Source organism: Pimephales promelas, chromosome 12 (genome assembly GCF_988280905.1).
Source record: "Pimephales promelas chromosome 12, fPimPro1.hap1.1, whole genome shotgun sequence".
NCBI classification, from domain to species: Eukaryota; Metazoa; Chordata; class Actinopteri; order Cypriniformes; family Leuciscidae; genus Pimephales; species Pimephales promelas.
Window position 1 is genome coordinate 13430199 of NC_142780.1, and position 11845 is coordinate 13442043.

The window sequence follows — 11845 nt, forward strand, 5'->3', positions numbered from 1 at the left end:
AAAAATGTTGAATGGATCAGATTTGATATTGCATCATAAAATGCTAATGTTTTTTTTTTTATTAGCCTAAAATATGTATGAAACAAAAGCATTTCCACCCTCTTAATGACACACAGGTGTATCATTTAAATGTTAAACATGTATTTTATTCAATTGTTCTCTATATTTTTTGTGTTTTTTCCCAAATGATTAGTCACTTTTTAAAAAAATATTTTTAAATGTAAACAAGTGATAATGAAGTGGCTTTGAGATCATTACATTGAAATTTTGGATCTGTGGCCTGGCAACTCCCTTGATCTGAATCCCATAGAGAGCCTGTGGTCAATCCTCAAAAAATGAGTGGACAAGCAGAAGTTCACAAATTGTGATCCACTCCAAGCACCAATAAGGCAGGAATGGATCTTCATCAGTCAGGATTTGGCCCAGAATCTGATGTCCAGCATGCCAGAGCGAATTGCAGAGGTTTTGAATAATGGTCTACACTGTTAACACTGACTCTTATATTGAATGTTTTTGTTTAAAGCGTTTAAAAATTATTAACCCTCTGATAGTCCTCGGTCACTTCTGACTGAATAATTTTCTGTTTTGAATTTTAAAAAAATCACAGCTTCATTGGAAGGTTATTATACTTGGTGAATTTTTTGGCATTTGGTATGTGAATAAAGAAAAAGGAAAAAAAAGTGAGGTCATGAGCATGCTAAGTGGTCATAAAAAAAATAGTCACACTCGTGGTCTTGGGTCAAAAATGACCGACCCATAGGAAATGAATAGGAAATTTACAAAAACACAAACATTCTCAGAATTTTTGTCTATACAATCTCCAAATCGGCCACGATTCTAAAAGAAAGTACACCGCAGTAAAGGGGTGACACTCTACAACATCAAGAGTGCAAAAAAGACCCAAGATTACCGACTAATGGCAATGGAGAAACGACAACGACCGCAGTATGCTGGAAAAACCTGCAAAAACAGCCCTGGTCTAAGAATCCACCAAGCCAGGATGAAGCGTTTGGAGAACGAACATGTGTCACAGCGCACAGATGTTACATCTGATGAGACGCAGGAGGAGCCGAGCCAGGAAGCACCCCATAGCGCTCAGAGCCTCCGTGTGCCACTAATCGTCCCCCCAAGTCTTCTGCCCCAGACAAAGGTGCGAATCAAGTGGCCACAGGCCTGTAAGACGGCAGTCTGGAGGCAGTTCGACGAGGACGTTGACAAGGTGCTTGAAGCAACAGAGAAGGGAGATGTGGATCGAAGGCTGCAGGCAATGACGACCATCATCTCCAGGCTAGCGCAGGAGAGGTTCGGTGCCGAGGAGAAGCGATCAACTCCAACCACCCATTCCATGAACCACAGAGCAGCGAAGATCCACAAAATCCGGTAGGAGTTGAAGTCCCTCAAGAAGCAGTACAAGGAAGCCAGTGAGGAGCAACCCCAAACCCCCCGCCCCCTGCAGGAGTTGAGAGCTGTCATGAGGAAAAGGATGATGACCTTGCGCAGAGCAGAATGGCACAGAAGGCGTCGAAAGGACAGATCCAGAAAGAGAGCTTTGTTTATTGCCAACCCCTTCGGCTTCACTAAACAGCTCCTGGGACAGAAGCGCAACTCGGCAAGTTGCTCTGTTCAAAAGAGGAAATTGACCAGCATCTGCACAGCACTTACAGTGACCCTCTCCGGGAGGAAGAGTTGGGCCAGTGCAACATCCTTATAGATCCACCTCCCCCACCAAGGAGTTTGACAGCAGGGAGCCACTGTTGAAAGAAGTCCAGGAGGTTGTGCGTAAGGCACGATCTAGCTCTGCCCCTGGACCAAGTGGAATCCCATACAAGGTCTACAAGAACTGCCCCTTGCTACTCAGGCAACTCTGGAAGATCATTCGAGTCATTTGGAGAAGAGGAAAGGTGGCACAACAGTGGAGATTTGCTGATGGAGTCTGGATCCCCAAGGAGAAAGATTCCAAGAAGATCAATCAGTTCAGAATAATATCACTGATGAGCGTGGAAGGCAAGATCTTCTTCAGTATAGTAGCAAGGCGTCTTTCCAACTTCCTCTTAACTAACAACTACATAGACACATCTGTGCAAAAGGGAGGAATTGCTGGAGTCCCAGGGTGCTTAGAACACACGGGAGTGGTGACTCAGCTTATCCGGGAAGCTCGTGAACACAAGGGAGACCTCACGGTACTGTGGTTAGACCTAGCCAATGCATATGGCTCTATCCCCCACAAGCTGGTCCAGACCACCATGACCAAGCACCATGTGTCACAGCATATTGCAGATCTGATCTTGGACTATTACAACCATTTCAGGATGAGAGTCTCTGCAGGAGGTGTGACATCAGATTGGCACAAACTGGAGGTGAGAATAATCTCAGGCTGCACCATCTCTGTGATCCTATTTGCGGTGTCTATGAACATGATTGTTAAATCGGCAGAGCCTGAGTGTCGGGGGCCGGGATTAGCGGTTGCCTGGAGGGGTCCGGCAACCGCTAACCAGAGCATTTATGGATGACCTGACAGTCACCACAGAGTCAGGAGGCCAGGAGGCAGGTGGATACTCCAAGGGCTGGAAAAGCACATCCGGTGGGCTCGGATGAAGTTCAAACCAGCCAAGTCCCGTTCGCTAGTGCTGAAGAAGGGCAAGGTCACGGACAGGTTCCATTTCAGCATCGAAGGAGTAGAGATACCATCACTGTCAGAACAGCCAGTGAAAAGATTGGGAAAGGTTTTTCTGAGGCAAGACAGTAGCCTCAGAGACTTCGCATCAGTCAAGTTAACCGTTCAGGAGCTGGACAGCTGGTTAAGAGCGACAGACCGTTCTGGCCTCCCCGGCAAGTTTAAAGCCTGGATCTACCAACATGGTATACTGCCAAGAATACTCTAGCCGCTACTTGTGTATGAGGTTCCCATATCCACGGTGGAGACCTTGGAACGAAAGGTCAGCAGCTGTCTCAGGAGATGGTTAGGGTTGCCCAGGAGTCTTAGCAACATCGCCCTCTATGGAAACACCACAATGCTCCGGTTGCCTCTGAAATCCCTGGAAGAGGAGTTTAAAGTGACTCGGGCACGCGAGGTTCTGAAGCCAGTTGCACCAACAGGGATTACGCCTGGTCTTAAGGTAAGTAGGTCTTAACTCAACATTCTAAGTCCGACCTAATAGTTACGGCCGTTGCACCATCCAGACTTAAGTCCTCTTCTCGCTAAGATCGGGCGTAAATCTTACGCCTAGTCAGTAGCAGGCGTAAAGTCAAAATCTAGGCAAGTTTCTATAGTGACCACTTGTTGATAACCGATAACTCAGCAATAAAGACATGGCGCGCCTTATACACAGACTTTACAATCAGCGGGCTATTAGACGGGAGAGAGTTATTAGGGACAGAAACAATCCATTGGACATTTACAATGATGAGGAGCTGATTGAGAGGTTTCGATTCTGTCGGAGAGATATTTATGAACTTGTTGATGAGCTGTCACCCGACTTACAGTTTGTGTCGAACCATACCGGCATTACAGCTCCTAATAGCGCTACGTTTTTACGCAAATGGTGCATTTCAAAACACTGTTGGAGACATGATTAATGTCCACAAATCCACCGCATGTCGAGCCATCCGCAGAGTCTCACTGGCACTGAGCTGCCGCCTTCCGCGATCTGCTCACCTCCCCACTGAGGCTGAGTGTGCGGTGATGAAACACCGACTCCGCCGGGTCTCTGGCATTCCTGGTATTGTGGGCTGCATCGATGGGACTCACGTCCGGATCCAGGAACCATCTGAGCATGAGTATCTGTATGTCAACCGCAAGGGATACCATTCAATCAATGTGCAGATTGCGTGTGACGCCAATTATAAAATCTTTAATTTGGTGGCGAGATGGCCTGGATCTGCCCGTGATGCACGCATCATGATTTCGAGGCTGGAAGAATAAATGGGCTGCTTCTCGGCAACAGTGGATACCCACTGAAACGCTGGCTGATGACGCCTATAATTGCTCCGAGGACTGAGCAAGAACGACGGTATAACACCATCCACACCACCACTGGGTCAGTCGTTGAGCGGTGCATCAGAGTCCTCAAGCGCAGGTAAAATCCTTTGCCTGTGCCGCTATCCATGGCACTGATGAAGTGCGATCACTGAAAATTATACTATACTAACTATAGCCTACTAACTATACTGAGACTCTCCTCATATTAATGCATAATAATACATTTAAAAGTCAATGGCCAAACGGATCTTTATAAAAACCCACATTGTTATTGCAGATAAAATATAACACGGATTTACATTTAATATATATTTTTTTTATCAGGTTAAACTTTGATTAGTCACCAATCAAAGTAAGTAATCATTAATTATTTTTTCTAGGTTTCATTGTCTTCATAGAGGGGTACGGATGCACCCTGAGCGAGTCTGCACCGTAATAGCAGTGTGCACTGTCCTCCACAACATCTGTGTCACCAAGAGGATCCCTCTCCCTAGGCAACACCATCAGCCGGTGCCGGAGGAAGAAGTCGAACCTGTGGACCATGCAGGGCATGAAGATGTTGGTGGACGACTAGTCCCTACACACATTATTAATTCTTTATAAATGTAAAACTATAAAATGTAAATGTAAACTACTGTAAAACTATTGCTTCACCTAAAATAATTCTACTTATTCTCTGCAGGTTTTAAACCATAAAGCATAAAAAATAAACAACAAAGAAAGTCCCAGTAGGTCTATAATAAACTTTTTTTAATGTACATATTATTGTCATTGATTTATTTCACACAATTTGCCATTAGGCTTATTTACAGAATTACAAAAGACTGCCCATCCTCTTCAGAAATAGGTGAAGATGATCTATTTAGGCCTATCTGTGTTTGGAGCAACTTTACAGGGGTTGGACAATGAAACTGAAACACCTGGTTTCACAACACAATAATTTGTTAGAATGGTGAGGGCCTCATTTTGCATCCAAATACAGCACCAATTGACAGATAGAAGTCCTTCACAGTGACCAGAGGGATTATGAGCAGTTCCTCTTCCAGAACAGTGTCCAGGTCACTATATGATGCTGGTGGACTCGCTCCTCCAAAACACCTCAATAATATTTAGATCTGGTGACTGTCAGACCATGGGAGATATTCAACGTCACTTTCATCTTCATCAAACCCTTCTGTCACAAGTCTTGCTGTGTGTGTTTGTGCATGAACATGCGGTTTGAGCGGTTTGAGCATCAGGTGCTCATGATCCTCCAGAAAGGTTTGGTAGTCCTCGGCAGTGTCGTGTCCATCAAATACAATCAGGATTGTCATGATATTGGAGCTCAAACCATCACTGATCCACCCGTGCTTCACTCTGAAGATTGGCCGCCAGGCATATAGATGTGAAACCTCCAACATTGGCCAGTGTTTCAGTTTCATTGTCCAACCCCTGTAGAAGTCCTTCACAGTGACCAGAGGGATTATGAGCCGTTCCTCTTCCAGAACAGTGTCCAGGTCACTATATGATGCTGGTGGACTCGCTCCTCCAAAACACCTCAATAATATTCAGATCTGGTGACTGTGCAGACCATGGGAGATGTTCAACGTCACTTTCATCTTCATCAAACCCTTCTGTCACAAGTCTTGCTGTGTGTGTTGGTGCATGATCATGCGGTTTGAGCATCAGGTGCTCATGATCCTCCAGAAGGGTTTGGTAGTCCTCGGCAGTGTCGTGTCCATCAAATACAATCAGGATTGTCATGATATTGGAGCTCAAACCATCACTGATCCACCCGTGCTTCACTCTGAAGATTGGCCGCCAGGCATATAGATGTGAAACCTCCAACATTGGCCAGTGTTTCAGTTTCATTGTCCAACCCCTGTATATATTTTTTTTTTTTCGATATACAGAAACTTATATCTTTTTCGAGTACATACACAATATGTTGTCTATGTGATGGATGCACAAATTATGAGCTAGCTTGGGCTGATTATCGGATGCTAGACTGGTCAGTCAATTGTAACCTGGCGTGTGCTGGTTGTTAAATGCCAGACGGATGTAGAGACACTGAGCTGAATTGACTTAGGCTGGTTGCTGGATGCCAGACTAGACCACAGAATGCAAACTGTCTTGGGCTGGTTGTTGGATGCCAGACTGGACCACAGATCTGAAGCTGACTTGGGCTGGTTGTTCGATGCCAGACTGGTCCACAAATTGTGAGCTCGCTTGGGCTGGTTGTTGGATACTGGACTGGTCTGCCGATTGTAACCTGACATGTGCTGGTTATTAAATGCCAGACCAGTCTACAGACCGTGAGCTGACTTGGGCTGGGTGCTGGATGCCAGACTAAACCACAGTTTGTGAACTGACTTAGGCTAGTTGTTGACTGCCAAACTGAGGCGCAGATCGTAAGCTGACTTGAGCTGGTTGTTCGATGCCAGACTGATCAACAGATTGTAAGCTCGCTTGGGATGGTTGTTGGATACCAGACTAGTCCACAGACTGTAAGCTGGCTTGAGATGACTATTAGATGTTAGACTAGTCTATAGGCTGTGAGCTGACTTGGACTGGTTATTAGATACCAGGCTGGTCTACCAGTTGTGACTGGTCCACAGAGTGTGATCTGGCTTGGACTGGTTGTTGGATGTCGGATTGGTCCACAGATTATGAGATAACCTGGGCTAGTTGTTGGATGCCAGACTGTGAGCTGGTTTAGGCTGGTTGTTGAATGCCAGACCGGTCCACAGATTGTGTGTTAACTTAGGCTAGTTGTTAGATGCCACATCGGTCCACAGATTGAGAGCTGGTTTAGGTTGATTGTTGAATACCAGACTGGTCCACAGAGTGTGATCTGACTTAAGGCGCTTTTCCACTGCATAGTACGGTACGGTTCGGCTCAGTACACTTCGACTCGGCGCGGAACAGTTCGGATCGCTTTGCGTTTCCACTGCAGTAGTACCCCTTCAAAGTGTGTGGGACTGATCGTTATTTGCGCGCGCCTCTACTGCAATGACATCATCTTAAAAGCGCCACATTTTCAAACCCACAACACAGGAACAATGGAGACTATCGAGGGGATGGTGTTCCTGATTCTCGGTATGTGGTTGTTTTTAACTGCTAGACGGAAAAATGTGTTTAAAATGAGGCTGATGGCAGCAAAACAAAAATACTGCTAAAAAAGTGTCTTGTGTCTCGTGTCGCAAATCCAATGACGCTAGTAGTGACGCTGGTAGTGACGATTCTGTCTGACCAATCAGTGATCTGCAGTGTTTCACGTCACATTTTAGTACCGGTACGGTACGCTTGGAACCTCAACAGACCAGGTACCATTTAAAGCGACCTGAAGCGAAACGTACTGTACCGTACCATGCAGTGGAAAAGCACCACAAGTGAGCCGTACCGAACCGTACCGTACTATGCAGTGGAAAAGCGCCAATAGGCTGGTTGTTGGATGCCAGACTGGTCCACAAACTGTGTCACAAACATTTTCAACAAAAGAGCAATTTCTGAAACATCTGGGTCCCAAGAGGGCTTGGTTGGTGGTCGACGGCGCTATGCCTTGTCACCCCCGAGCCCCTCTTCCATCGCCAGTGAGCAGCAGTGGCTGTGTCCCGGACGCACTGACACCTCCGCACACTCCCTCTGCCCTTCGACGGAAGCGGGTCCGTGTTGCACCACACACTCAGACCTCCCTCCGGGCTGCTATGCCGTACGGGTCGGGTCCCTGCATCCACCCCGGGTACGTCTGTGGTGTTTTGTGCAGTTATAATACATTGCACAAAATTGATTATAACCAGATTCTAAAGAGATCAGTTTGATCTCTTTTTTTCTTACAGGATGGCCTGAAACAAAATACAGAAAGTTATTGTCTTCAGACATTATATTTAGAGATTTGACTTCAGAATTGTGTCACAAACAATAAAGATACAACATATAAAAACAAATGCTTAATAATAGGGAGTCAAAATGTGAATACCTCTTCTGATCATGGGCTCAGTGGCTGAAACCATGAATGGGACAGGATTTCCTCCAAACCAATCCGCCGGCTTGGGTCCAGCTGCAGGAGACACTGAATCAGAAGACGGCATTCTGTGCAGAACGACGAGAGACAAAGAGAGACGGGGGAATCAGATTATGACCTTGAACTTTACATCTGCTATCTTTGTAATAAGCTGTAAGATTTGAGATTCTAAACTGTAAGTTCAGAACTTCCAGAATTCCTGGCACAGGTTTTATCTTTTTGTGTTGAATACCATCTTACCATGTGACAAGCCAGGCTGATTCCAAGTGCCCGAATTAATCACCCGCAGTTCACTGGGTCCTGGAAAGTGTCCAAACACAATTCTGAATAAGAGGACTCCTAGTGACCACACAGTTGCAGGAGTCCCATGGTACCTGCCCTTTGTTTTGAACTCAGGAGGGCAATATTCACGTGTGCCTGAAGGAAAAGCCATTGTGTCTGATGAGTAGGCTGGAAATATATTTCTAGGACATGCTACAGTTTAAGTCCTAAACAACAGTTTTAAGTCTTAATACATACCAGAGAAATAATTATATGCAGATTTCTTCAGGAGATCCCCGCATCCAAAGTCAATCAGTTTAGTCTCTAATGTTTGTGGATTGATCAGTATATTCTCCAACTTAATATCTCGGTGGAGAACTCCACTGGCACTGCATGCGTTAGCGGCATGCGTTACTTGCCACATGACAAGTCGCGCTCCAAATTCGCTGAGAGTTCCTCTAAAGAGACTAATGAAGTTACGCAGATCTGTGCATGGTAAGGGGCGCTCCAAAACCATGATGTAGTAGTCGAGCTCGTCCTGCCAGTCCAGTAGCTGAACGATCTGTGTAACTTTAGGCTCCCTATTATTAACCAGGATTAACAGGGCGACCTCTAATGGAAGGGGTGCGGGATGACCAGGCTAGAAGAAAGATCATTGTTAGATGGGGGTGCTTTCCCAAATCAAGATTTAGCCCAGTCTTGAACAAATTGTTCACATGTTTTAATTTTTAAAAATGTCAAAGAACATGGAAAGAGTAGTCTACTTACAATGGAAATGTACTGCATTTTCCTCGGCTTTCTGGCAATTTTTACTGCCACCTGATCAACAGAACAAATCAAAACAAGGGCACTAAAAGTGGACATAATATACACTAATATTGTATGTAGAATAATGATACCTCAAGGCCATCCTCCAGGCGTTTCCCTTCATACAATGCCGAATCCTCCCTTACCAAGTATTCTGCCAAACTGATACCGGCTCAAAATATCTGGCGGATTTGCAGGCGACTGGACTTCGAGGCCACTGAAATCTGCCACTACATTTTGATAGAATTCTGAAAATATTAACCAAAAACATGATTAAATTAAATAATAATGACATCCTTCATTCTCATACATTATGATGATTCTTCAGTTAGGGGCATTTATGATTATGCTTAAGGTTAATTAAGCTTCCATTAATGGATGCTCATATCTAGCTGAAGGATTATGTCAAGTTTTTGTTGTACAGAACAAAAAAAAAACAATTAATTTAGCATGTCTCTCGTATATCGGCACAGCAGTCTCATCCTGACCCGGTTCTGAGCTGCCTTTCGGGTCACAGGAAGAGGTATATACAGAAATGCATGATGAGCTTGCCTTCTCTTTTCTAAGAACTCTAGGATGACCTTTGTGATTGTGTTCCTCTTTCCATTTAAGAGCCATTAACAAATATGCCCAAGTATTCAGAGAACCTGCACTAGACCACAAGTGCACATTATCAATTCATTATTTAGCTCTCCAAGGTCACATGATTTTTTCCTCCATAAGCTTCTAATTAACAGGTACCAGTTGCCATGACTGCCAGTGCCACCCAATTCCACTTAGAGTTGACACATTGTGTTGTACACAAACAAATATGCTTTTACTAAACAATGGTATTTTGTTTAAATCTTGAAATGTGGTCTGATGATTAAAACGCTAGTTATTAGAATCCATTCATGCTTATTAAATTCATTTTTGCAAATGAATTAAATAGCACAACATGCTGGGTGGAAATTGAACACTTACTTAAGTAACAAACTGCAAATGAGCATTGTGGAACAGACATTATGCATTTAGCATTTACTTTTCAATATGAAGACAAGAAGTGTTTGATTTCCGATTCATTAGTTGCTATAGGTAAATAACTAGAAGAACAACAACATGTTGTAAACTCTAAAACTATACAACTGTGTTTATGATCGTACATTAAAACAATGTTATAAATAACAGTTTGCATCATTTCTCCAATAAGTGGAGATTTTTCAGTGAATCTTTCTGTAGGTTACATGGTTGCGTCAGTAGGTGGCGACAAGTAGTTCACTTTCGAGTGAGTCATTGAATCATTCACTCAACCTTGCAGTGTTGCCAAGTCCGCTTATTATAAGCGACTTTGGGCTTGTTTTTCTGTAAAATCGCTTGCAAATATTGGTTTCTAAAATGTAGTTTCTTATTTGGGCTTGTTCCCATCTCGTTGCCCAGCAGATATTTTCTATGTGATTTAAACGTATGAGTTTGTCTTGCCTGTTCCCTCTCTCCCTTTACCCATTCAAAGAGTTTTTTTTCGCACCCACATCCTGCTTCTAATTGGCTCTGACCCAGATGGCAAAGGGTACCAGCCAATCAGAAGCAGAGCGGGGCAATCGTTGCTTTTGTTTGTTTGTTTGTTTGTTTGTTTGTTTTTGTCTTCTAGTTAGGAAAACGTCATGCGAGTCGTGCGAGTCTGGACTCTGGACCGTCGCGATTGATAGTGACTGGACTGTTGGAGAGTTTTACATATTATTAAATAATTAGATATTACAGATATAGATATTATAATTTAATTTCGTTTAACCCTTTAACTGTCACTCTCCCTTTTTTTCGCATAGACATGAAAAGTACTATTCAAAATTAAATGGTTGTAATTCAAGAATGCTTTGGAATGTAGACCTATTTGGTCTTGTTTTAAAGAAGACATTTGCCAAATTATTTTTGAAGTGAAGTATTAATGAAATTATGAAAGTGAAACGTTATAAGTTTGAGTTTATGAAAATGAACATTATTTCTATTTTATATAAAATATGTATATTACAAAATATATTTTACTCTAAAGGCCCATATACACCGGGACGGATATCAACGCACGTTATTCGTCAGCGTTTTTCAACACGTTTTTTGTGTTCACACCAAGCGATTTTTTTCTGACGATGAGCCGAGTGAACATGCAAATTCATTCCCTGACATTAGATGGCGCCAATTTGCTCTGCAATACCACTCCATATCAGTTTTCTTTTTTCAAGATGTTTGTAGTCCCTGTCGCATTTGTCATATAGTTCTTTATGTTCCAGCACCAACGAGAACAGCAGCTCTACATTCATCTTGCCTTGCATCTTCCTCGTCTCAATTCTTCCTGGCTGTGTAGACGGCGACGCTACTTGGCGTATCTTCTTCGCCGTTGCATATGTGTGCTCGGCAAGACCGTTTTGTGTTTGAGCGCCCCCAAGTTGTGTTTTACTGTAACTTCAGAAGCTCCAAACACGTGAGCAAAAGCGCCAATCTCATTGGTCGGATAATTTTTGACGCAGCACGTCAAACAAAAAAAACCAACCCGAGGCATTTTTAAAAAAAAATCACGCTTTTACGCGTGGCGTTTTATGCGTCGGTGTGCACGTTGGCGCCCTTTGTTTAGTCACGAGGCGTTAAACGACGGCAAATAACGCGCGCAAAATTCGTCCCGGGGTGTGAACAGGCCTTGAAACTGCAAGAAAACGTAAGCCAAAAATCTGAAGAAGTTGTGTTCCAAATTTTAAGTTGATATCTCAAAAATGAGCTTTCAGTCAGATTTTATTTGGGTGCAGTACCAACACTAGATGAACAGCCAA

At 43.7% G+C, this 11845-nt stretch overlaps 1 protein-coding gene across 1 annotated transcript; it reads right to left on the minus strand.

Annotated features, from left to right (window-relative positions):
* Positions 1-7946: 7946 nt before the first annotated feature.
* LOC120494999 (serine/threonine-protein kinase pim-1) lies at positions 7947-9801 on the minus strand. Its single transcript, XM_039694348.2, is given in 7 exon segments — positions 7947-8050; positions 8223-8399; positions 8502-8883; positions 9012-9062; positions 9143-9179; positions 9181-9298; positions 9792-9801. Coding segments are annotated over 7 exon segments (879 nt in total).
* Between the last annotated feature and the right edge of the window lie 2044 nt (positions 9802-11845).